A 26553-nucleotide genomic window follows, 5' to 3' on the forward strand; every position below is an offset into this window, starting at 1 on the left:
TATTATTTTCTTTAATCCGAGAACCAACAGATCAAATTGATGTGACTTAAACAGGTTCTACAAAAAAATTTAAGAAATCTCCATGGCAACAGCAACAACGATCTCAAACTCACGGTCATCAGCCCCTCCACCAGGTCAGAGGTCACGGGGTCGTTGTCCTTGGGCGTGGCGGTGAGCTGCGGGGAGTAGAGCTCGGCGGAGCGAAGGATCTCCAGCACCTTGTCCAATGCCTGCACCACGTTGATGGGGCAGTTTTCCTGAGCAGCGTTGATGATGTTGATCACCTGTGAAAAAAGTGTAAGAGAGAAGAATTCATAGTTATATCATACCTGGGCTGTATTTACGTTCAATATCGGTGATATACTGACTGATCTGTGTTCTGACCAATCCGTATTTGACAGTGCGGCCCAGACCTCCATACTTTGATTCAAATGATTGGAACTCACTTGCGTGCACCACTGTTGAAAATTCAAACAGCTGTTCAACCGTTTGCCCAAATTGATGTTTACGTGATGTGCATTGACTCATCACGTTTTTTGCTCTTCTTACGATAAACTTGAGTTTCCTCGGGTTGGCATTATATATAGATAAGATACAACACTGGGTATTCCATATAGCCCTCGGTCCCAGCCCTCCTTCAGGCGATCCAATGATGAACTTTATTGCACGACATTTGTACATGGTACAATGTATGGCAATGACTATTACACAAAGTACAAAATAGGTCTATACACACAATAAGACTTAATATCCTAATTAACATAACAAGAAGGGCTAATACAAGTCTTTGATAAAGTGTTACAATCGAGTTGGGCTAATCATGAGTTTCATTATTCTTTCTAATAGCAAAGCAGTCTTTGATATATTTGCCTATCTTTACATTATGGGAGTCGTGGCATCCAAAGATATATGCAAATCTGTCTGTAGCATCGAATCTCTTGAAATCTGCTGTATTGGATTCGAGAAATGTGAATAGCTCATTACGTAAAATAGTGTATCTAGAACATGTGAACAGGTGGAAGCATTACTTACCTTGGTGATCGGTGCTTCTATGGTCATGGCATGTATCCTGGCTATGGAATCTCTCCTTCTGCCTCCGGCACCTGAATAAACAACAATAAACATCACAAATAAACAATGTTGCCAAATCATAAGGATGGCCATCAGATCTCCAAAAACTTTTAACATTAGTGGTGCCATACGGTCGAGGAGTAACAGGTAAGGCGTTTGACCTGAACTCAAAAAGGGTTAGGAATGCCACTGTCACTTACTCTCCAAGCGGAGGTTAGGCTCCGGCCGTTTTTAAACATTTTTTAGTCGTTTTTATCGGGCTTCTATTTTGTCATTTTTTTTTGCTGTGTCCAACCTAACCTCTGCCGGCACTGACCTCGGGGCGGAGCAAAAATATAAATGACCTGAAATCAAAAAGGGTTACGAATGCCACTGTCACTTTGCTCCCCGCCATTCCCCAACGAAGGCTGGTGCTGGGTTCAAAGTAGCTTGGAATCCATCCTAATCTAGTTCCAGTTCGCTCCTCTGAAGAAGAATATGATTTTCCAGACTTTGATTTTTTTTTTAAAGCTTGTGCAGACGACTTTTAAAGACTACATTAAGCATTCATCATATGTCATATGTCCAGGAGCATTAGCTGAGTACAAGTTTTTTTTGTGTGTGTCAGCTAATGGACAAATAAAGCATCCAAAGTATCCAGTTTGTCAACCAACTCCCGAGACTCAACCAGACCGTGGTGTGGAGAGGGTTGGGAGCCCATGGCCAGCTACCTGTGACAGGGGGCTTACACCGGGGTTGGTGATTGCTGCTCTGATTTATTGGATTAATGACACTACAAGACATACAATGTACAATGTGCACGACCACAACATCTAGACAACAGAAGGTACATCACTAACCCTCGAAGCAAGAGTTTCCGGAATGAGTAGACTTAATATCCAGCGAGCTTTTTCGAGTGTTAAACTCATTCGACCCCTTACGCCTACAGCAGTCTACAAACGTGGGCCAACAGGCATGAACAAACAGACAGAGAGAGAAAACCATTAGAGGGACAACAGTGCAACACCGGTGGAAACAATCAATCAAACACACACTGGATGTTGGAATAGATTTAAGGCATCAACAATAAGCTGCACCACAGTCTGAACTGCACATGCACTGGGTCATAGGTGAAGGCCCCTAACATGTAAACAGTTCTAGTTTAGACCATGCTTGATACATGTCTAGAATGTGTTATGTTTATGTCTAATAAAGGGCTTTCAACTTTGACAACACAATGTGCATGCTGAGTTCAAACTGTGAACGAGCTTAGTGTAATTAGCTTCAAGCCTTACTCAACTTGTTATCATCATTATGAATCAAGTTTACTCTCTGATAATGTGAGGGAGTGAAATGTTGTACAAGATTTAACACATTGGAAGATTATTGGAGCCCTAAATAAGAGGACAAGAACATAGGGATGACCATTCTCCTGCACAGAGCCTATTAAGATACAATATAGCCTGGGGAGGCCCTGCTAAACTGGACTGATGTTTCCACTTTTATGGGCATGGCCTCTAACCAACTCTCAGCCAATCAAAGAATGCCTACTATAATGTTTTCCTTAGGAAGAGCCAATTCTCTCATTGGTTGAAAGTTAGTTAGAGGTAGTGCATGGTCGTGTGTAAATGACTTAGTCATCCCTCATTCACACAACAGTTTGCACAAGATATTGGGACATTGATATAATAAAAATTCAGAGTTATAACTCAAAAAGACATAGCCTGGGTACCATCTTGGTAGTAGTTCACTCCTATTATGTGTTCGCCTCTGCTACCCATCTGGGGGTTCAGCACATTCAAACCGTTTGGTGCTAACGTCAGGTAATGAGCGAATTAAGGAATGGGCTCTGAAGCGCTTGTTCCATGACAATAGGCCCTTCCGCCAGCGGACGTAGGGTGTTTTGGGTGTTGGAACGCCTGTTCGAGCAAGCATTTGAACCCATTCCTTAATTTGCTCATGTGCATGGATCACAGACGTTAATGTGGTCAAGGATCCCAGATGGAACAGCAGAAAAGCGACTGTATATTATAAGTGTTTGATAAATGTCAGAGCGAGAAGCAACTGTATATAGCATATAATAAACGCCCGAGCAAACATTTCTGGATGGCAACATCCATTGGCATAATACCGGTCGGTTTACTGCAATTTCTCAAGCAATGCTAATTTGGCGAATGATCAACGCATCATTTTCTCCAGTTACATGTTGCTGTTACAGCTTACCTTTGCCACTTCTTCTGTGTAAATTATTTTGTCTCTCTGGTCCTGCTAAAAACATAATATCGTAATTGAAACACACCGCGGAATTGCACGGAGAACGGGCGCGTGGTTGGAAGGGGGTGCACTATACCGGTCGAACGAACACGGCACAATTAACTGCCGCTATGTACCTTTATACATCCTCTGTTGTTCCTTTCTTTCCTGTTAGTAGTTGCACAAAACAAAAATCTGCATGAGCATACAAAAAGTCATGAGAAAATGGGTGTATACTGACAAGAATTTTCATTTAATTCTGGTCCGTCACAACCGCTATGACGTAAAACTTTACTGCTGGCCGTAGCATCAAAAATGGCGGGAAAATGGCGGCGTACGTTCAATTTGACCCATTCAGCCGTAGATCCGGGCGATAATGCAACGGTTCCTCACACTTTTACACGAGTTGTAGGTCACCAAAAGAAATTCAAGATTGCTGTTGAATCATGCTCGTCTTGTGCCGTGAGCACATGTGATTATTATCTACAAATCTGGCGATGAACGTGATAGTGTGTTTGTCCCACGACGAGCTCGCCTGCCCCGAAAATGACCTGAAAACTTTTGGCCTTGTTGTCTTCGAATGCATTGTTATCGATGCTTTGTAAATTATGTATTGGACACCTAGATGTCTGAAGTGTGCATACCTCAGAAATAACTATTGTTGCATGTGTAGATCTCTTTAAGTTCCACTATTTTTAATCGACCGGTATAAGGCTTATGACCGGTATTATGCCAATGCATGTTACCCAAGCTAAAAAAAGACATGAAACAGAATTAGTGAAACAATCCACAACCTGCAACTTCCACTCACCTGACTGCAAATGTAGATCTGAATCTGTCTTCAATTTCTCAATACACTGAAAAGAAGAAGTCCAAGAAAAAAATTAGTACAAGATACAACAAGAAACCTCAGACTTGAACTAGAAAAAAAAATTATAACTTAAGTCAAACTTCAAGCTGGGGACAGCTTCTATCTATACTTCTATCTGTACATATTGTAATGCTAGTTCACTTTTATCCAAGGGGTAACCTGTATACATGATTGTATATTGTTTTTAGATGCAGGGTATTTAGGAATTTCAAGTCAACGGTTTTGTTTATTTGTTTATTGAACTTTCCATCACAAAGATGGAGGGTGAGACAAAACAGGTGATGGGTCACCTCTACAAGTTGTCTCCTCAAAACAAACAAAAAACACAGTCAAGTAAATAATAAGAATTGCAATCATGTTTTCAAAATACTGCAGTTTAAAACCACCGTTCGTCGACATGATATCCCCAACTGATACTGTTCTTAAAAACAACGGATATAGGTTATGGATAAAGGTGAACTAGAGCGCTCAACACATTCTCGACACACGTTTGCTAGTACCTTGATGAGGACCCTGACAATGAAGTAGACCTTCTCACAGACATCCAGATAAGAACCACCAGCTAAGGAGGACTTCTCTGTTCCCTCATCCTTCTCCTGACTGTCTGCCTCTTGTTTATCCCCATCTACATCCTTCTCTTTCCCTTCCTCCAACTGATCACTGCCTGCTAGTTCCTGACTGGTGACTTTCTCGCTACCTGTCGCAGCCTTCTCTGCCACTGCCTGCTCTTTCTCATCCTTACTACTTCTGTCTACTGCATCCTTCTCTTTGCCTTCCGCCAACTGACTGACTGCTTCCTGACTGGCTGCCTTCTTGCTACCACCTGACCCGTCCTTCTCTACCTCTGCCAGCTCTTTCTTTTTATCATCACTATTGGCTTTCTTGCTACCATCGGACTCAGCTCTCTCTACTTCTGTCTGCTCCTTCTTTTCACCATCGCTACTGGCTTTCTTGCTACCATCGGACTCAGCTCTCTCTACTTCTGCCTGCTCCTTTCTTCCATCCCTTCTAGTTTCTTCTCCATCTTTCTTGCTACCACCTGACTCAGTCTTCCCTACTTCTGGCAGCTCCTTCTTTTCTTCCTTACTACTTGCTCTTACTCCACCCTTTGCTGCCTCTTTTTCCCTGTCCCCTGACTGCGCCTTCTTGTCATCACCCTCGGTAGCTACCATCGCTTTTCCCACGCTGTCAAACTGCTCTAGCCTCTCTGTGACGGCCGCGACCGCCGCGTAGTGGGCGACCCCAGCTAGCTCCTCTTTCGTGCACTTCCTGTGCACTGTGCCAGGTGGCGCCGGCCCCCCTTCCACCTTATCTATCAAGGCCTGCAGGGCGTCTGCGTCGACTTTTGGGATCATGGAGCTGCGCGTCCACATGCCTATCACGCTCTCGTCGAAGGACGAGTCCCTACGGGACTTGGGGACGCCGTAATCCTGACTCACGCGCGACCTCCTCCTAGCGTCTTTTGTGGGGACATTTTGTTTGCCCTGGACCTGCGCCTGATCCTACACAGCACAACAACACTTTCTAACTGCCTCCATCACAATCTACAGATAAAACATTTCAGGTGAAACGACCATCTTCAATGCTACCCACAATGTAACTTTGGGTATAATCCCACAACCATATTAAAGATTGATATCACTATTAGACTGACTGAGAGAGAGAGACTATTAGTATTCTCAAACCAGCCCAGGGGCACACCCGAGGCAGCCACCAACACAAACTGCAACCCATACTGGCCAGGACAGACACATAGAAGTACTTTTCATTTTTCCCCATGAACAATGCCTTTGTCGTGACAGCCCCACACAGTTGAGCCCTTGAACGTGCCAAGCTGGAAGCCTCATGCCCGCCTATGCCTATCCCCCCCAACCCCCTAAACTTTGCCCCTGATGGGGTTACACAGATGTACAGCGTCTAGTCAACAGGTCCCAGGATGATCTTAACTCCAAGCTAAAAGAATTCCGGGGCCCGAAAATAGCCTGGTGGGCCCCAGCGCTATACCACGTAGGGGTCTCGCCCAAAGCCTGTTATCTACCAGGAAAGTGACCACCAACCCTCAGGTCACGTTACCCTTCAGAGCTGAAGAAACCATGGCAGATGCCAGGTGAATGCTTCTCACTACAAGCATTTTTCGTTGTGAGTACCAGATTAGTTTAATCTTTAGATTCCTACCCAGAGGGGGCTTTTCTTCCACTAGTTACCGAGACGTAACCCATACCTGTAGATATGAGGTCCTAACCCTAACCCTAACCCAAGCCTTTTCTCCCACTTGTGACAGAAGCATTACCCGTACCTGTAGAGGTCCTGAGGTGTGGGTCTGCCCAGCCGATCTCCTCAGGGTCACGTAGTAGGTAATTTTTCTAGAAAAAAAAAGAAAAGGAAAATGTTCTAGATAGGGGTGGGTACTGGTACAGAGGATGAGGATGAACTGAACTGAACTGGTACAGAAAATTAAGGTCCAGGTACATCCAGGTCCGGACCTGAACCTGGACCTAATTATCTGTAAAAATTTGTCAATGGTCCATTTCACTACAAAGGATTGAGTTTGAATTGAATAAATGACTGGTTTATTAGCGCCAAACAAGTGCGCATATACATGTACAGTTTGGTAGAGTATCCGACATCCAAAGCCCCAAAACACGTCAATGTCACCTTGTCACGCTGACGTCATCCATTAAATCTACTTGCTGAAGCTAACGAGAAGGCCGTGGCCTGGCTGCAGTACTGGCACGGAACGATATGATGATGATCAAATAAACATGGTCCTAAAACAAAATACTTTGCAGTGCACAGCACAAGAAGTAGCCTTACCCCCCATGTCCCAGGACAGGGCTGATATGTATGTGCTGCTGAACGCTGTCTCCATTTTTCCGGTGGTCATAAACCGTGCCCTCCCAACTCTGCAGGAAAGTAAGAAACAACAAAACACATTGTCAATCAGTTGCAGGGGCAATAAAAAAAGACACTTTTTTCACACAACCGTTACTTTATTCCACCAACGTTTTGGTAACAGTCTGTCACCTTCATCAGGGCATTTCTTGCTGGTTCACATTAAGCACTGCAGCACTTGGTGGCGCTGCTCACAGTTACAGATGCGGTGACAAACGGGTTGTATTTACGTATGTATAGTCACCGAAACGTCGGTGGAGTAAGGTAATGGTTGTGTAAAAAGACTCTTTATCCAGCCTGATGAAATTATTCATGGCAGTTGCAGGAACCTCTTTGAAGTATTTCAAAGACCCTCACAGGCTACTCCTCAGTTTGGGTGCATGGCCCAGAACCCATAAGATCTGGGTTCCAATCCCCTGACATGCCGCCAAAGTTGTGATCTTCATCATATAAGCCCCCATTACAAATCAAGAAAAGAGCTCAGCCGACGTCCTGGCGATTATGCAAGCTACAGGCAACGGCTGACATTCGTGGGTTATTGAAAGCTGTGTTAGAATTCAGCGATGCCTCAGAGACGATTTTTTAAAGCTTCTTGTGAGATTTTGCATTGGTCTATCACAAGATTATACAACATCACATTGCACAGCCACACACAGCTACACTAAGGTATAAAGCAGCACATACATTTGAAGACCAATATTTGTAGTGTTTTGTGAAAATCCATGGTATCTTACTTTCTTAGGCCAGGAAGCATCTTAGGGCGGCCCCCGTTACAACTTCACATTGCCCAGCCACACACAGCTACAATAAGATCTAAAAAGGCACCCACCTTGCCCTTCTTGATCTGCGTGTTGATGGCGTCGTGCAGATCCGGGCTGTTCTTGTCGCTCTTGGGAAGGCCCTTCTCCTTCCCGATAACCTCCTGCGATGTGAAGCCCGTCAGCCGCTCGTACCCTGGGTTGACATACTGGAGGAGGAAACAGTGATTAGACAATGAAATACCTTTATTGTACATTCATGCCTCGACGGGCTAGGTACCTGTCACTGATAACAGACATAACAGACATATGCAGAGACAACAAGATACAATTTAACTAATTGAAGGTACTAGGCTAACAGGATGGTCGACATCTTCTCGCTTCTTTGTACAGGTGTAAATATAAGAACAGATAATGTTTGATATACAGAGTTTATCTAGGCGCATCAAAAATAGAAATTTATCCGTTGCATTAAAATGTTTAAAATATGGGAACTCTTTTCTGAAATGTTCATAAAGCGCAATTCGTTCCTTATGGTACAATTAGACAATGAACTATGGCATCCAGAACTTCCAACAAAAGGAAAGGAAAAGTGATCTTTATCCAGTTTTAACTCACTGAAGAGCTAGTCTTCCACTGGTCGTGACAGAGAGGACAGACACTATGTACAGTATCAAATTACAGGTACATTGTACCGGGGAAATTCCCCTAGCACTTTTCGACAAGTACAATGAACAGTGGACCACGGGTTAACGTTCTTTCTTAAGGACTGCAACCCTTTCCGGTAGCATGCTTGTCGATTGAGCAACACAGACAGAATCAAACTCACAACTTCTAGTTCCAGAGGCAGGGCCGATAACCCCTGGACTAGGCAGGCTACTAACAAGACTTTATATCCTTTTTCAAAGTTTGCGACTTCAGCGTCCCCTGCAGTTCAAAAGATAGCTGCTAGAGGGCCCAAACTTATGTCCCTTTTGTTCCCGACCACAATAGCTATCTACCAACCAGAAACGGCGATCACAGATTGTTCAGAACATGAGATATCAAAACTGGAAGTTTCGATGCAGTACCGTAGAAAGTGGCTAGGGGGCTCATAAAAATAATATACCTTCCTTTTGCCAATCTCTACCAACATACCAAAATAATACTATTAAGATCATTTAGAATTTCTGGAGTTTTCCTGCAAAGATTATCTTTTAATTCGATTCACTCGTGATGTCATCACGCTTCCGGATTCCAGAAAGTCAGCATAGCGAATCGGTCATCTGATGAAGGTCAGTGAGGTCGACCAAATATTCACGAAATTTCCTTTTTGTTGAAACAAAGCTCAAGACATACAACTATGGATTCTAACAGTTTAAATGAATAAAATCTATCAACTATTTTGTGGACTGGAAGAATCTTCCTTTAACCTCTTGGCACAATTTTGTGCTGTTGTATTCTGCAAATCTGGGCCAGTGACTGATAACAAAGGGGCATCCTTCATTTATAAATGAAGCTACTTTTCTTGCATTACAGTAACAGCAATTTAATCTCCATGGCTTAGCCCCAGCTCAGGCCCACAGTAATCTGGGGATTACGTAAAACCCTTGCAGTAATACAGGAAATATTACACACACTTAATAATAGGATTGCAGTCTCTTACCTACTTATACAAGTAGGGCAATGCTAGTTCACCTTTATCCATGGGGTGACCTACAGGGTAACTGTACATCATTCTGTTGTTTTAAAGAACAGGGTATTTAGGGATGTCATGTCTGAAGGTGGTTTTAAACTGCAATATTCTAAATATTTTCTATATATATTTTCTATATATATTGAAAATACTGCAGTACACACACAAATACAACACACACACACATTACACACACACACACACACAAATGCACACACATGCACAAACACACACACAAACACACACATTACACACAAACACAACACACACACACACACACAAACACATTACATACACAAACACACAAACACAACACACACATACACACACTACACACACAAACACATTACACACACACAAACACACATGCACACAACACACACACACACACACATGCACAAACACACACACACACATGCACAAACACACACACACACACACACACTCACTCACCATAAGTTGGTGATCCTGGTTACAGATCTCAATGGCTTCAGAAACATTCTCAATGGCAGTGAACAGGGCATGGCAGGCTCTGGAAGGACAATGCATAAAATCGCGATCAACCGTTGAATACATGTATATAGATTATGTAAACATATTTGTGAACACATCATTCTGTACGTCCCTGTTTCCTGTTTCCCTACTTACCCTACAAAAACCTGCCGACCCTAGACTTTTTTGGGGGTGGGCAGTGGAGTCACATACAAGTAGCTTCTAGTTATATTGCAATCCATACATAGTATGGATGCAATATACTGTTTTTCCTTTGTTTCTCCTGTCAAATCTTCAAATGGGATTGATTTTTTCATTTTTTGGCCAAATGAGCTGAAATTTGGCAGGGTGGTAGAAATAGCAAATACCCCCAGGCGTTTTTTTCACTTTCTTGATAGAGGCCTTAGAATTTATGATATTTAGGGTTTATACTGTTTTTCCTTTGTTTCTCCTGTCAAATCTTCAAATGGGATTGATTTTTTCATTTTTTGGCCAAATGAGCTGAAATTTGGCAGGGTGGTAGAAATAGCAAATACCCCCAGGCGTTTTTTTCACTTTCTTGATAGAGGCCTTAGAATTTATGATATTTAGGGTTTTTGGTCATTTTTAGACAAAATATGTATATTTTGGGCCCCTGTGCCCTGGTATTACAGGCTAATGACATGAAATTTGGTAGAGAGGTGCATTGGACATATGAGCACAGAAAACCATCAACACTTTGTTCATAGATTACTTAAAAAATGAGTTATTTTAGGGTTTTGGCCATTTTTGACTAAAAATGTATATTTTTGGCTCCTGTACCCTTGTATTAAAACCAAATGACCTGAAATTTGGTACATAGGTGAGTTTGACATATGACCACAGAACCCCATCAACGCTTTATTCATTGTTTACTCCAAAAATGAGTTATTTTAGGGTTTTTGGCCATTTTTTACTAAAAATGTATATTTTTGCTCCTATGCCCTTGTATGAAAACCAAATGACCTGAAATTTGGTACAGAGGTGCATTGAACATATGCTCACAGGACTCCATTGACACTTTCTTCATAGATCACTTCAAAAATTAGTGATTTTGGGGTTTTCAGTCATTTTTGACTAAAAATGTATATTTTTGGCTTCTATGCCCTTGTATGTAAACCAAATGACCTGAAAGTTGGTACAAAGGTAAATTGGACATATGACAACAGGACCCCATCAACACTTTCTTCATAGAGCACTTATAAAATGAGTTGTTTTGGGATTTTTAGCCATTTTTAACTAAAAAATGTATATTTTTGGCTCCTATGCCCTTATATTGAAACCAAATGACCTACAATTCGGCATGAAGGTGTGTAGGACAAGTGCCCACAGTACTTCATTTTTCCTTTGAGCAAAAATTACTTCAAATTGTTGAATTTTGGGATTTTTTCAAGGATGAAGATGGATTGCAATATGTTGTATTTGCTCCTAAGCAAATGTCGGCCTTTCTAGTTAGAATTGTTATTCAGCCTGCTTCCTATTGAAGTAAAAACACTGCTTGTCCTATCTAGTGAAGGATAGATGTACATGTATCTATTATGCACAACATTAAAGTTTGACATTGAAAGACACCTAGTGTCTTTTAAATTTGAATTTCAGTTTACTTTGTACAATTGTGGTCCTCTCAGATCCTCGCACCTTTTTTTGCCTAACGCTAGTTCACCTTTATCCGTAGGGTAACCTTTATCCGTTCTTTTTAAGAACAATGTGTTTAGGGATATCAAGAGAACATTATGATGGTTTCAAACTGCAATATTTTGAAAATAGTACAATTTGAAACTACCGTCCGTCAACTTGATATCCCTGGATACCCTGTTTAGCAACACAACGGATATACCCCGCGGATAAAGGTGAACTAGCGTTACATTTTCTATACTGTGAAAGGGTCAACACCCCCCATGCACACCATACCCCCAATTGATCACTTCACTACCTCGCCATCACTATTACAGTAAAATCCTGGCTAGCACCCAGCGTAAGTGCTTTGCAATTCAGCCAAAAGGTCATCGAACCCACGCAGGCAGGGAAACAACATAATCCATCCCAGTGTGGAGGGATAAAGGTTACCGGCGGTCGTGTGGAGTTTGGGCCTTCCAACACACACTAGCTATAAACCTTAGTTGGTTTTCAGTTATAATACATTACATTTTGTATTAGTCAAACTATATAACTGACCAATATTTCCAATCTGTCTTGACTGATCAAATATGAAAAATGCTGATGACTAGTGGTGCGTACCTAAAGCCCGGACTTGGAATTGGACCTAAAAGTGTTTAGGTCCAAGTCCCAAAAAAACCTAAATGTCTGGAGCCAAGTCTGGACTTGCAAAAAGCAATCTGTCACTTATATTCCCTTTTTTTTGTTCTAAATCTAAAACCTTCCATAGACAGTGAAATTTGCACTGGAAAAAGACAAAAAAAACAGGTCGACCTGAACCTGAGCTGCTGGACCTGAATCCGGACCTGAACCTGAAATTGAGTTTAGGTACGCACCACTACTGATGACCCTTCAAAACTGACTCAAACATCCTTCCAATTACATGTGGTATAAAAAGAATGAATTCTACTCATAGACCCCTCAGATTCCCAACTTTTTACACTACATTTTCAAAATATCCTCATCATAAAAGGACCAAAACCCCCACTTGCACACCATTCCTTCCCAATTGAGCAGGCAGGGAAACAACATAATCCATCCCAGTATGAAGGGATAAAGGTTACTGGCGGTCGTGTGGAGTTTGGGCCTTCCAACACACACGTGTACTTTATGCTATAAACCTTCAGTTGGTTTTCAGTTATAATCAGGGCTGTCTCCAGTTTTAATCATTTTTTTCTGTCCCACTCAGTTTTGGGAGCTGTTGATGTTCAGGGCTCGAAATACTGGGTGCATGTGCACCCAGGTGCACCCAAAATTGGAACTGTGCACCCAATTTTTTTCATAGGTTTATGTATGGAAAGATATCAAGTATGCTAGTATACATGATATTCTTGACATCTAAGTGTTAGAAAGATGATGAAAATGTCTGTCATGTTACTTGTATAAGAATTTGGTAGCTTGTAACTAAGTTTTGTTATCAGGTTTTCTTGACATTCTACTTAAATTTAAGTGGTGCACCCAAAAATTTTTTGGTGCACCCAATTTGTTAAGCTGGGTGCACCAGTGCACCTAATCCCCAAAATGAATTCCGTGCCCTGATGTTGATTTCAGTTTTTCATTTTCATCTATTTCAGATTTTACGGACATGATGGGTGAAATTTCTGTCCGTCCCAACTAGCAGACTTCCATCCCAGGATGGAAAGATTATGATTATAATATTAGACAATCTTTTTATAACTAACTACATTCAAACCTGTATTAGGGGCCACCTCTACAGAGGGGCCACCTGTCCATAGTGGCCACTTTTTGTCAGTCCCTTGGGTATTTTATCTACAAGTTTCCACCTCTATACAGAGGCCACCTGTCTATAGTGGCCAAATTTGTCCGGTCCCTTGAGTGGCCGCTATAGACAGGTTTGACTGTACCTAATCTGTCTTTACTTCAATGTTGAACTATAAGTATGAGACTGAATCTTTTATCTACATGACATATCTGCTTAAGTTGACTTCTCAAGTCAAGATGTCAGAACTTGCAAGGCATTTTTTCTAAGAGACATACTTAACTTTGAGGTATATGGAGTATACTAAAGTAAGCTTCTCAATTCTGGGTTTTGCTCCCTTAGATGTGAAACAAACAATCATGTCCTCACTTTAACTTGTTCCTGGCACTAATACGTAAAATAAGTGAGACCATTACTTTGGAGTATATGTTGCACAATATAGTCTGGGTCACAATTTTGCCCTGCACTATATGACGGACTTATATAAAACAAGTGAGAACTTCACGTGAGGCTATATTCAATAGAGTATTAGCAAGCTTCTCAATTTTAAGTTTTGCTCCCTTAAATGTGAATCAAACAATCATGACTGTCCTCACTTTAACTTGTTTCTGGCGCGGACTTCACAGTGGTCCAGCATCAGCAGCTCATTCATACAGGCACCCAGGTTGGTGCTCTCTGTGTAGCGCTGAAGAAAACAGGAACAGAGAAGTTAGTTAAAGACTATCGTTCATACAGGCACCCAAGTTGGTGCTCTCTGTGTAGCGCTGGAGAAAACAGGAACAGAGAAGTTAGTTAAAGACTATCGTTCATACAGGCACCCAGGTTGGTGCTCTCTGTGTAGCGCTGGAGAAAACACAGAGGAACAGAGAAGTTAGATAAAGACTATCGTTCATACAGGCACCCAGGTTGGTGCTCTCTGTGTAGCGCTGGAGAAAACACTCAGGAACAGAGAAGTTAGTTAAAGACTATCGTCCATGCAGGCACCCAGGTTGGTGCTCTCTGTGTAGCGCTGGAGAAAACACAGAAGAACAGAGAAATTAGTTAAAGACTATCGTTCATACAGGCACCCAGGTTGGTGCTCTCTGTGTAGCGCTGGAGAAAACACTCAGGAACAGAGAAGTTAGTTAAAGACTATCGTCCATGCAGGCACCCAGGTTGGTACTCTCTGTGTAGCGCTGGAGAAAACAGGAACAGAGAGAAGTTAGTTAAAGACTATCGTTCGTACAGGCACCCAGGTTGGTGCTCTCTGTGTAGCGCTAGAGAAAACAGGAACAGAGAAGTTAGTTAAAGACTATCGTTCATACAGAAGTTAGTTAAAGACTATCGTCCATACAGGCACCCAGGTTGGTGCTCTCTGTGTAGCGCTACAGAAAACAGGAACAGAGAAGTTAGTTAAAGACTATCGTCCATACAGGCACCCAGGTTGGTGCTCTCTGTGTAGCGCTAGAGAAAACAGGAACAGAGAAGTTAGTTAAAGACTATCGTTCATACAGAAGTTAGTTAAAGACTATCGTTCGTACAGGCACCCAGGTTGGTGCTCTCTGTGTAGCGCTACAGAAAACAGGAACAGAGAAGTTAGTTAAAGACTATCGTCCATACAGGAACCCAGGTTGGTGCTCTCTGTGTAGCGCTACAGAAAACAGGAACAGAGAAGTTAGTTAAAGACTATCGTTCATACAGGCACCCAGGTTGGTGCTCTCTGTGTAGCGCTACAGAAAACAGGAACAGTGAGAAATTAGTTAAAGACTATCGTTCATACAGGAACCCAGGTTGGTGCTCTCTGTGTAGCGCTGGAGAAAACAGGAACAGAGAAATTAGTTAAAGACAATCATTCATACAGGCACCCAAGTTGGTGCTCTCTGTGTAGCGCTGGAGAAAACAGGAACAGAGAAGTTAGTTAAAGACTATCGTTCATACAGGCACCCAGGTTGGTGCTCTCTGTGTAGCGCTACAGAAAACACAGAGGAACAGAGAAGTTAGTTAAAGACTATCGTTCATACAGGCACCCAGGTTGGTGCTCTCTGTGTAGCGCTGGAGAAAACAGGAACAGAGAAGTTAGTTAAAGACTATCGTTCATACAGGCACCCAGGTTGGTGCTCTCTGTGTAGCGCTACAGAAAACACAGAGGAACAGAGAAGTTAGTTAAAGACTATCGTTCATACAGGCACCCAGGTTGGTGCTCTCTGTGTAGCACTGGAGAAAACAGGAACAGAGAAGTTAGTTAAAGACTATCGTTCATACAGGCACCCAGGTTGGTGCTCTCTGTGTAGCGCTACAGAAAACAGGAACAGAGAAGTTAGTTAAAGACTATCGTTCATACAGGCACCCAGGTTGGTGCTCTCTGTGTAGCGCTGGAGAAAACACAGAGGAACAGAGAAGTTAGTTAAAGACTATCGTTCATACAGGCACCCAGGTTGGTGCTCTCTGTGTAGCGCTGGAGAAAACACACAGGAACAGAGAAGTTAGTTAAAGACTATCGTTCATACAGGCACCCAGGTTGGTGCTCTCTGTGTAGCGCTACAGAAAACAGGAACAGAGAAGTTAGTTAAAGACTATCGTTCATACAGGCACCCAGGTTGGTGCTCTCTGTGTAGCGCTGGAGAAAACACAGAGGAACAGAGAAGTTAGTTAAAGACTATCGTTCATACAGGCACCCAGGTTGGTGCTCTCTGTGTAGCGCTGGAGAAAACACACAGGAACAGAGAAGTTAGTTAAAGACTATCGTTCATACAGGCACCCAGGTTGGTGCTCTCTGTGTAGCGCTACAGAAAACAGGAACAGAGAAGTTAGTTAAAGACTATCGTTCATACAGGCACCCAGGTTGGTGCTCTCTGTGTAGCGCTGAAGAACATCAAAGGGAAATGGAGAAATTAGCAAAATGTCCAGACAATATGCACAATGAACAAAATAATGAAATAAAAATGAATGCCCCAGCTCAGGCCCACAGGAATCTGAGAACTTTTTGAAACCCTAAGCTTGCAGTAATACAGGAAATATTACACACAGAGATGTTGAGCCAGTATATATGTCACAGTAGAGATCACGATCCAGTAGAATTGCGATCGGGATCTGCCCTAGGACAAACTCTGATCCAAACTCAAATGATATAAATTATGATATGATATTATGTACACTTAATAGCTATACATCTCAAAGTATTTACATGTTGCAGATAGCAGCCATCACCTATACTCTTGAGTCAATTTGGTTTGAAGTCTTTTGAACCACCTGTATCTACCTTAAATTTTATTTTAAATTATAGGATTGCACTTACCCTGTTAAAGCCAGCATTCAGTAGGGGCAGAATGCTCGGCTCTTCTTTCTCATTGGGTCTGTGGACATAAATCATTTCAAGTTGACCAAGAAACTCAAGAAAAACAAGAAGTCTTTAAAGGATCAACAGTACTAGTAATTCTTCAAACTCAGTCAATTCAATGTTTTGGTCAATCATTAGTTGATTGCCTGTAGTGACCTGACACTACAGTGAACATGGTAACCACTTCATATTTCTCACATACTGGTACATGTAGATGCATGTGGTAATGGAAAGATAGTGATTTTTGTTTACATATTAATTAGAAAACATTGTAATTTGTTGTCATATGGTCATTGCAATTTGTTGTCATATGGTCGTTAGAAATAAAAGTATTCGGAACACTGGGCCGAAAACCAGCCATACAAAAGGAAGGCCGTGACTCTGCAGCAAGTGCCTGCAGTATGGCGAAAAGGTTGCCACTGCCTGTGGGACCTGGAGAATCTCTTAGGGAACATGATTAGACATTGTAATTTGGTGTCATACATGTACATGGTCTTTAAAATTAGTATTTTGAACACTGGGCTGACAACCAGCCATACAAAAGGAAGGAGACTCTGCATCCAGATCCTTGCTTCAGGGACCAATTTGGTGCCAATGTGTGGATGATACTCAGATTCAGATATTTGTTATTGTAATTTCATGTCAAATGGTCTTTAAAAATTGAGGCATTTTAAACATTGGGCCAAAAATCCAGCCATGCGAAAACTAGACAACTTTGCAGCAAGTGGCTGCAGTATGGTGAAAAGGTTGCCACTGCCTGGGGACCTGGAGAATCTCTTAGGAAACCTGCCCAAAACCAGATTGCATAACGTTTCCCAGACAGGCCTGACCCAGGTTCAAGGTTGTCACGCAGGCAGTGCTGTCACAACTGGGAGCAGGCAAGGTCTCTACTAGACTGGATCCCAGGCTGTTTTGAGGGCCTGAACAGTTTACTTCCTCAACTCCAGGGCCAACATGCCGCCAAGGAAATCTTACTACAGTCCAATTCCAATTAGATTCTGAGTCAGACTGTTTCTAAGGCCTATATACACAGGCCAACTTCTGGGCTCTAGGGACAACATGCCCCCATGGAATTTTCATTACAGACCTCTCTTGAGCCAGACTGTTTCCAGGGCCTACACAGACCAGCTCCTCTCCCAAGGTAGTTTTTCCACAGCTCCCCTCATGTTGTTCAGGAATAATTAAGGGAGGGTTGTGGTCAAACTTCCTTAATTTGGGGAGCATGTTGGTCCTAGAGCCAAGGAGCCGGCCTGTGTAGACCCTGGAATTCTAACTCAGAGGGGACTGTAATAAAATGTAACTGGGGGCATGCTGGCCCTAGAGCCGAGGAGCTGGCCTATGTTGGTCCAGGCTGGGAACAGTCTAGCTCCGATGCAGAGTTTAACTCAGGGGGCTATAGCAAGATTTCCTTGGGGCATGTTGGCTCTGGAGCCAAGGAACTGTTTCCAGGGAACAGTCTGGGTTCAAGTCTAAGTCTTCCCTGCTCTGACTTTGAGTAGAGTTTGCAAACATGTGGAAAACAGCACACGTACAAGTCATGGATATTACATAAACAGCAGTCCGCAAGACTTCTCAGTGGAGTATACGTTGGGTTGATTGTAAAGCTTAATAGGCAACAGGTTTTGCTTGGTATCAATGTTACATGGAGCCTTTGGAAAACATTCAATGAGTTCAGTGGTTCAACAGGTATTCTGTTTCCATTTACTACTTACTGTGTAGTACATTTAAGAAGGTTATCCATCCAGGTAAACAATACTTGAAGGCAAATCAAACTCTATGTGATGAAGGTTAGACATCCTGGTAATGAAATAGCCCAAAAGTTGTTACTCATATCAAGCAACTGGATATGATTTGGGAAACAGTCAGGCAATTAAGTAGCATCCACTAGTTTAAACTAGCATCCAAAACTAGTGGATGCTAGACTAATTCAAAACGTCTGATCTTTTCCAAAATCATATCCAGTTGCTTGAGTAACTGCTTTTTGGCCAAATCAATCTCTACAAAACATCTTTGGATAAAATTCTGAGATTTACTTCCAGACACTTCCAGTGACATCCATCACTCTTTAAGAATGAACTGGCAGTCTAAATGTACAATATTACAAGTTTAAGTTAAAAGACAGATCATTATGTGAAACTCACGACTTTCTGGTCACTGCGACGACTACTGCATGCTCACAGGACTTTATTGCACGAATTGATCTGTAATGAGAGATAATTACACCATAATTAGTACATGACTGCATGTTGTAAGGTACTGCATTCATCATTTAGGATGGTAATGCAATGTCACTGGCCATGGCGTTAAACCCCTACACATAAAAGAACCCTACTACACACTTTTCTAAAAGAGTACGGCTAAAAATGCATTAACCAAAGTGAAGCTGCATGGTATTAGTAACAGTACGTATGGGAAAAAAAAATCCTGCAATATACATGTATATAAGTATTTGGCTTGTAATTCGGGCATAAATTTGCAATAAAGAAAGTTGTAATGTAAAAAAATTGACACCATAATATTAACATGGTCTATGTGTACTAGCTTCATTCTCCATGGATTTTTATTGAATGAAAAATTGCGATTACATAGATTGTGTATAAGACAATGAAGTTCATATCTCTATAATCTATTGGTTGTATCAAGCTGTATTCTAATGCAAAACATTGTTCATCTTCTACTCTATGTTCGTTCCCAGCAGCATTTCTTCCCAACAGCCCAGAAGCTCTGGCACCATCTGGATTCGATATCCAGGCAGCAGCCTTGACAAGATGGGAGCAGTGCGCAGGCTCCCAGTCCTGACGTCAACATGCACTCACCCCTGGCGTCACCCCTGGCAGGGGGCAGGCCAAACGGCATTGAACTCTAAAATAAATCTTGGAAATCTCCGGCACACCAAACGGCATTGAACTCTACTGTATTTTCTCGAATAAAGTACGCACCCCAATTCAAGTACTGTAAATGCATTTAAGTTCTTGGGTGATTTGATTTCGCTGTAGCGGGAAAGGGGACTTTTCGCATTGGATTTAAGTTTGCGGTAACACCATAGGCAGTCTAATACCATAATAGAAAAATGTTCGCGGTGGTTTTAAGTTCGGGATGAAGTGGTCACCGCGAAAACCTCGAACATTAATCCACCGTGAACATTTCTATATTTACAGTAACATTTCTGATTTGGGGCTAGTCTCAGACAGATCTGTGGGACTGAAAGGTAACATAGCGAAAACTCAAAAAAAGTATGCACCCCTTCTCCACCAATTTTGAACAGGCCTTGAACTGGATAAATTCAAATTTATGATATCTTACCCAGGTTATTTTGAATATGGCCCTACTGTCATTGTCCCTACACACTTGTGAATTTCCTGCTGCCCCCCAACTTTGGCAACAACTTGCAGCACTTTTCAATTTTGAAAAGTTTAAAAAGTGTGTACTTTATTCGAGAAAATACGGTAGAATACATCTTGAAAGCTCCTGCCCGTCACTCATATGCCAAACCATGTACGTGCCAGCTTTCACCCTGTTATACGTGTTTTTAGTGATAACATGTACATGTTTGTGTAAAGATATCATTCCATGTTTTTGGATTTGCATGGACTTCATGGTAACGCTCGTTCACCTTTATCCACGGGGTAACCTATATGCGTTGTTTTTCTAAACAAGGTAATTTGTCAGACAAAGCAGACAGGTTGTAGTTTTAAACTGCAATATATTGGAAATATTGCAATTTGAAACCAACATCCGTCAACATGATATCCCCCAAATACCTTCTTTTTAAAAGCAACAGATATAGGTTACCCAACGGATAAAGGTGAACTAGTGTTATATATTGGTATCCCTATTTAACGTCCCATCTGAAAAACAGATGCAGCCTAAAGGGACTTGAACCAGACTCTCCAAGTTACCAGCTTATTGGAAGCAGGCGCTCAACTGTGAGGCTACTACCAGTCGAGTTGTATTACCTAGCTAACGTTAACAGAGCTACAGGGATCTGGCAGAGGGCTGCAATTAACTTGTTGAATTTATTTAATACTCTTCGATAAAAACTTTGTTATTTTTGTCCGCACTGTATATCTGACCTTGGACTCTTGAGTCTTGTGTGCGATGAACAAAGTTTAAGTGACATGACAAGAAACAGATCAATGGAAAGGTTACCGTAAGTCATTGACATCGAAGTTCCTTGACATCAGGTTCAAACCAAGAATTGAAATCAATAAACAGACAAAGGTTTCAGTCCTTTGCTGACATTCAAAGTTCACTGACATCAGCCGGTCCAAAGGGTAACCACTCGCATGTAAACCATAGGGCAACGAACTCTGGAACGTTATGTAATGTGGCTCTATGTGGTGCTTTGGCAGATAAACTAGGTAATGAAGAGTAAGCCAAGCCCCGTATCCACCGCAACAGTTTCAGTCTGCAACCCACTGACAACATCTGGCATTGCCTCCTCTTGGAGACAGTTCAGAAGTCAACAATACAAGACTGTTAGCTGTGGGAAAATGTATGGAGAGCTGTATCTGATAATTCTAGAACAAGATGACTAACGGGAGGGGGCCATACTTCGACAGCCGTTCTAAGTGGATGCGCATGGCTTTTGTAAATGTACATTTTACAGTGAACTCATCAAAAACAAGTTAAGATCTTGTATGCATCCATATAACTGTTATTGAAGCTGTACAGATATATTTTTCATTTAACGGTAGCGTTCCGCACTGTACTTTGACAGCGCACGAAACTTACGGCAGGTTTTCGGCTTGCGTCCTAGCAGAACGTTCCAACACAGAAAAGGGGTCCAAACTCCGACATAGTAACAACCAGACCATCGCCGTGCATTTTTTAACAACTTATGCAAATAGAATAGCACTAAAAGTCTTCATTATCATTTTTTTGTACCAAATATGGGTCATTTTTTGTATTACGCGACTTATTCAAATACGGTGTGTTGAAATGTTTACCTCTCATGGTGAGACCAACTTGCCGCAAAACGGCAGCGCATCGTTTACGTTGGACTGTGGTGGCATTTTCGCTTTTCGGCTTCCTTGATTGCCTTTTCATCCTGTCTTTAGGCAACAGCAATGGCTACAGGATTTTTTAGTCGGTAGGGATAGATTTTTCTTGAATGTTTGTCGCTCTACGGACGGGTTGACTGAGTTCAACGTGTTGAGCATCGCTCGGCCGCCGGCGTGCGTGATAGTAAAATGGCGGGGCCCCGACTGCGTGAACATTGTGGCATCATTTTAGCTCCGTTTATCCAACCCAATTAAAGGCAAAACAGAACACAGGTATTATTTTTCGTAAGGCTAATAAACATCATTTCTATGAGTGGTGGTATTTTTTCACATGTCGTATTTTGCGAAGAATAATTCAAGAGTTTCCCGGGCCATGGTCTCGATACGTTCGCTCGTCAACTTGCACGGAAGGCGTTAAACTTGTGCAAGTTTTTCAATCGTTATCTGTGGGACTTGCTAACTTCTACACATACCCCGCCTTTGTAGTTATTTACAACAAGGTTTAGTCTACAGCAGCGTTCCCGCCAGGTTCTTGAAAGTATGCGTCCAAATATTTGGGAGGGGCGTAATGAGCGCCGGAGGCGCGAGACGAGCGCCGCAGGCGCTCGCATTCTAGGGGGGTCCGGGGGCATGCTCCCCCTGGAAAATTTGAATTTTCAAACCCTCTAGAACACAATTTCCTGCAATTTGAGAGGATAATCATGCACTTGAGATTGGACGTCGGTTGCCTCTTTTACTCCCATTTTCAGTTATCGACGACCACCCTCTACCAATTTTTTTCCGTCATTGACTAAAAAAATGTCTACCTCCTGCGATCGATGTTGCGCCCTCCCGCATCAAATACAGTAGTTTTCCGAGACGATAAAATAACGGCGCCATCACACTTTGTGTTTTTTTCTATTTTGCCCGATGATTTTACTCTAATTTTTCGAATCGGTGGGGTTTTACAAGGCCGCGCCGTCATTTTCTACGAGCGTGCTTTTGTTTCCTGCGACCTCAGGTAACCCCGTTTTCGGAGTGAAATCTTTGGTTGGATTTCTTTTTAAATAGACCAAGGACGTTATACATTACTCGAAGGAGGACGATCTGTTGCCTCTTTGGCAGTGATCAGTGCCGGTGTAGCCTTGAAGGAGTAGCCAGAAAGACGTCCCAGCGTGCTGGGCGCTGCGATCGACGATCCATCTGGGGAGGGGGGCGTGCCGCGCCATGTGCCACGGAGGCCAATGCTAGTGCACAACCGACTCGATCGACAATATTGCGGCCCCTTTTCTGCCGCAAATTTTGTCTTTTTGAAACAAAAGAAATTTTGTAAATAAGAAATAAAGTGTATAGTTTTGAATTCTTCACTTATTTACCGCGCACGTTTTTTAACTTGGATAAATGGGGAAACTTTAATAGTAAATTGTTAGCAGCTAGGGAAGAAACACAAGTTGCCAGACGACACGGGCGGCTACCAATATCACGTGCGCTAATAGTCAGCAACTTTTTTTCCCGGTGACCAAATGACAGAGTGTAACATTACATTTATCGAATGCTGATTGGTTATTAAGATGATTGGATTTGGACCTGGTGGCCAATCTGGACTGCATGGCGCCGGCGGCCTGTTGTCAAAAATACCGACTGCCAATCATCTGCCCACAGCGTGAGAACTTTTGTTGAGATGTGCAGCACTCGCGCAGAACAGTTTGTTCGTTCAATACTTGTATTGCCCACAAATCTTTAACAAATACGTGAAAATTAGGACAAGTTAGTATTATGTTGATATCAGAATATAAAATCTGCATAAGATTTCTTCGAGTGTTAAAGAATGCTGACTGTCAGATGTATTTCACGGACTACAAAAAATTACATTGCGCAACGGACGGCTCAGACTGGCGCGTGGCAGGGTGTGTTGCACATGGATTCGCTAGTTGTAAAACGTGCCGCCCTCCGCCCCATGCTCAGACTACTGGGATGACCGGAAAGTGAAGAATTTGAAGTATAAATTGTAAAGGTAGGATTCCTTCTTATAAAGACAGATTTTTTAAAAAGATTCCAGATACATTTTGTACACTGGTGGTACAGGTCAGCCTTTCTTTCAGAATTTTTTATGGACGCATTCAGCTGAGCCGAGTGCGTCTTTCCAGAAAAAGATGCATCCAAAGACGTAAAGACGTATGCCTGGCGGGAACGCTGGTCTACAGCTAGTTGTACTTCTTATGTGCAGGCATCCATGCATTTCTCCGCAACAATGATTTTTAAAACCTGACGAAGTTTGGACCCCTGTCGAAGTATGGCCCCCTCCCGTTACCCTAATTAATTATAATATACAAGTTGTAAGTGCAGAAATGGTCGCGGATTTCACAGTGGCCAGTTCACCATGAACTGGCCCATTAACACTTTAACTCATCAGATCTTTGCATCTTCTATTAGTCTGACTAAAATTGCGTTCCAAGTGGTGGGCCCTACAACCCCAGCCAGCAAGAGATTGTGTAAACACAGGCTACATCTTCTATTCCCTGTACTACACAAAATTCAAAACAAAGAAAACTTCCCCTTTACCTGCAAAGCGCCTCGGCATCGAAGTTTCGGGAGTGTCGGTGGTCGATGATGACCAGGTCGTGATGCTTCTGGAGGAATGCCTCCAGCGCGCTCTCGGAGTTACGCGCCAGCTCACAGCGGTAGCCAAGACGCTCGCAGGCCCACCAGAACGTGTCGCTTTGGCTGTCTTCTTTGGCAAACACCATCAAGATCTGGAGGAGAAAATGCAAAGGGATGGAAAATTTTAGCTGCACTACTCCGAATTTAGGAAGTATGGATCATGCTAAAATTGTTCAGGAACCATTGCTATTTTTTCTTTCATACTGTATAGGTGGTAACTGTCAATGCAGCTAATAACAAATTCCATATACACCTACATTTTATGTATGAATAACCCAGTACATGGACCAGTGCAGGTTACCTGCACAGCTCCAATTTTACCTGCACTAACCTGCATATTATGCAGGTGATATTTCGAGTCCTGGCTTGACAACATGTGTGCGGCCACCAGGCCACCCACGGAATTGAATACTCACGATACACAGGGCCCATATCATGATACCGGTAGCTGCCGACAAAAGCTTGAAGTGATGCTTCTTCCGTGTTCAGCGAAAATGTTAATATCAAACACATTCTTTGTTAACGGACGAGCATGACAACATTACGGTTGGTGAGTAAAATCCCCCCAATGACGAAAGCAGTTTGCGTGGTTCAAAGGGGTCTAATTGGAAGGATGTAATTGTTGGCCACATCCTGCTTATATAACTTATGCACTGGAAATCGCATTTTGCGTTTGAATCTCGCCCACTTAACCCTTAAACTGCCAAATCCGGATATATCCGGCACATATACATGCACTGTGTGCCGCATCCGGATATATCCGGGATAGCGTATTCCCCTGAAGTAGCAGCTTTGCGCGCATGAAGCGCACGAACCCTGAAAGTTAGGGACTTTGGCCTTGTTCAGGGGTTTCTTTTTGGAGGTCAGCTGCCCACCCTGGCACTGATAGCATATTATAGGGCTGAAACTCTGGCAGTTTAAGGGTTAAACAAAATTCTATGGGGAAATATGTTTCCCTCCGGAAAATAGTTTCATCAGGTTGGAAGAATAGAGGATACAGGAGAATGCTTTTTACACAACCAGCAGGTACTTACATTGTATGTATCACTAGAGTGTGTTTGGCCAGCCTAAAAAAATTACAAAAAAAAAAGATCCTACCCTACCTATCCTACCTATATTTTTCTGGACTGAAACAGGAAACACAGCTAGGCCTAATAGGACAGAATTTGTCAAATTTTAATTGAAGCTGTTGTCTTCAAAGACACCTGTGCACCATTGCAAAATACTGTTATGTAATTCGAGCCGAGAATGATATGTCTGAGTTACATGATATTGTTTTGTGCCAAAGAGAAGGCTTTTTGTCAGTCACTTTTCGGGTCTTGCTAAATTCTTGCTTCATATTAGCATCATTGGTAGGGTCATTGACCCAGAACCCAGAGGTCCTTGGTTCGAATCCCCTTACATGCCATCTTACAGGCCTTTTCTCACTCCACCCAGGTGTAAAAAATGGGTTCCTGACTTCGGGTTGGGAGGTAAAATGTGGTTGGGGGAGGGGGATGGGCTCTGCCTTCCAATGTCATGCCCTAGACACAACAAGCTACTGCCCCTACAGCCTCAAAAAGGCTATGGCACTACCTTTAGTTTTCATCTCTTATACACGTGACAATTAAGCAAAAAACAATGGTGTGTAATTCCATGTAAAATCATTCAGACCCTGACTCGCGATTGTCAACAAGAAAATTCACGAAGAACACCAGTCTGACATTATGTGGGCATTATAACCAAAGTCATGCATTTAGGCCGTTCTTTCCTTTTCGGTAAAAATGGGTACCTGACTTCGGGTTGGGAGGTAAAATGTGGTGGGGGGGAGGGGGATGGGCTCTGCCTTCCAATGCCATGCCCTAGACACAGTTACTGTAGATAACAAGCTACTGCCCCATTGTGCCTCCAAAAGGCTATGGCACTACCTTTTATAATTAGTTTCCATCTCTTATAAGTTATACGTGACAATTGAGCAAAAAACAATGGTTTGTAATTCCATGTAAAATCATTCAGACCCTGACTCGCGATTGTCAACAAGAAAATTCATGAAGAGCACCAGTTGAGATTCTGTGGGCATACCAAAGTCATGTTTCCTTTTGGTAAAATGGGTACCTGACTTCGGGTTGGGAGGTAAAAGGTGGTGGGAGGAGAGGGATGGGCTTTGCCTTCCAGTAACGTGCCCTAGACACAACAAGCTACTGTCCCTACAGCCTCAAAAAGGCTATGG

General features: G+C 42.5%; 1 protein-coding gene across 7 annotated transcripts in view; it reads right to left on the reverse strand.

Annotated features, from left to right (window-relative positions):
- The window catches only part of LOC118405865 (high affinity cAMP-specific and IBMX-insensitive 3',5'-cyclic phosphodiesterase 8B-like), a 47005-nt gene that overhangs the window by 10081 nt on the left and 10371 nt on the right, over positions 1 to 26553 (reverse strand). For 4 of the 7 annotated variants that reach the window (XM_035805679.1, XM_035805693.1, XM_035805684.1 and 1 more), the window contains exons 1-11: positions 16660 to 16757; positions 13982 to 14070; positions 9953 to 10031; positions 7896 to 8033; positions 6989 to 7077; positions 6471 to 6537; positions 4675 to 5676; positions 4115 to 4160; positions 1911 to 2003; positions 1033 to 1103; positions 114 to 284 (exon numbers count right to left, since the gene is read on the reverse strand). In XM_035805679.1, the coding sequence (XP_035661572.1) occupies positions 114 to 284; positions 1033 to 1103; positions 1911 to 2003; positions 4115 to 4160; positions 4675 to 5676; positions 6471 to 6537; positions 6989 to 7077; positions 7896 to 8033; positions 9953 to 10031; positions 13982 to 14070; positions 16660 to 16734 (1920 nt within the window). In that variant the 5' untranslated portion in view covers positions 16735 to 16757. Of the gene's footprint in view, positions 1 to 113; positions 285 to 1032; positions 1104 to 1910; positions 2004 to 4114; positions 4161 to 4674; positions 5677 to 6470; positions 6538 to 6988; positions 7078 to 7895; positions 8034 to 9952; positions 10032 to 13754; positions 13814 to 13981; positions 14071 to 16659; positions 16758 to 18842; positions 18903 to 24245; positions 24437 to 26553 lie in introns of those variants that run through there. The other 3 variants (XM_035805726.1, XM_035805711.1, XM_035805720.1) reach the window with 3 other exon arrangements.

This window comes from Branchiostoma floridae, chromosome 2 (assembly GCF_000003815.2).
Source record: "Branchiostoma floridae strain S238N-H82 chromosome 2, Bfl_VNyyK, whole genome shotgun sequence".
In the NCBI taxonomy this organism is placed as follows: domain Eukaryota; kingdom Metazoa; phylum Chordata; class Leptocardii; order Amphioxiformes; family Branchiostomatidae; genus Branchiostoma; species Branchiostoma floridae.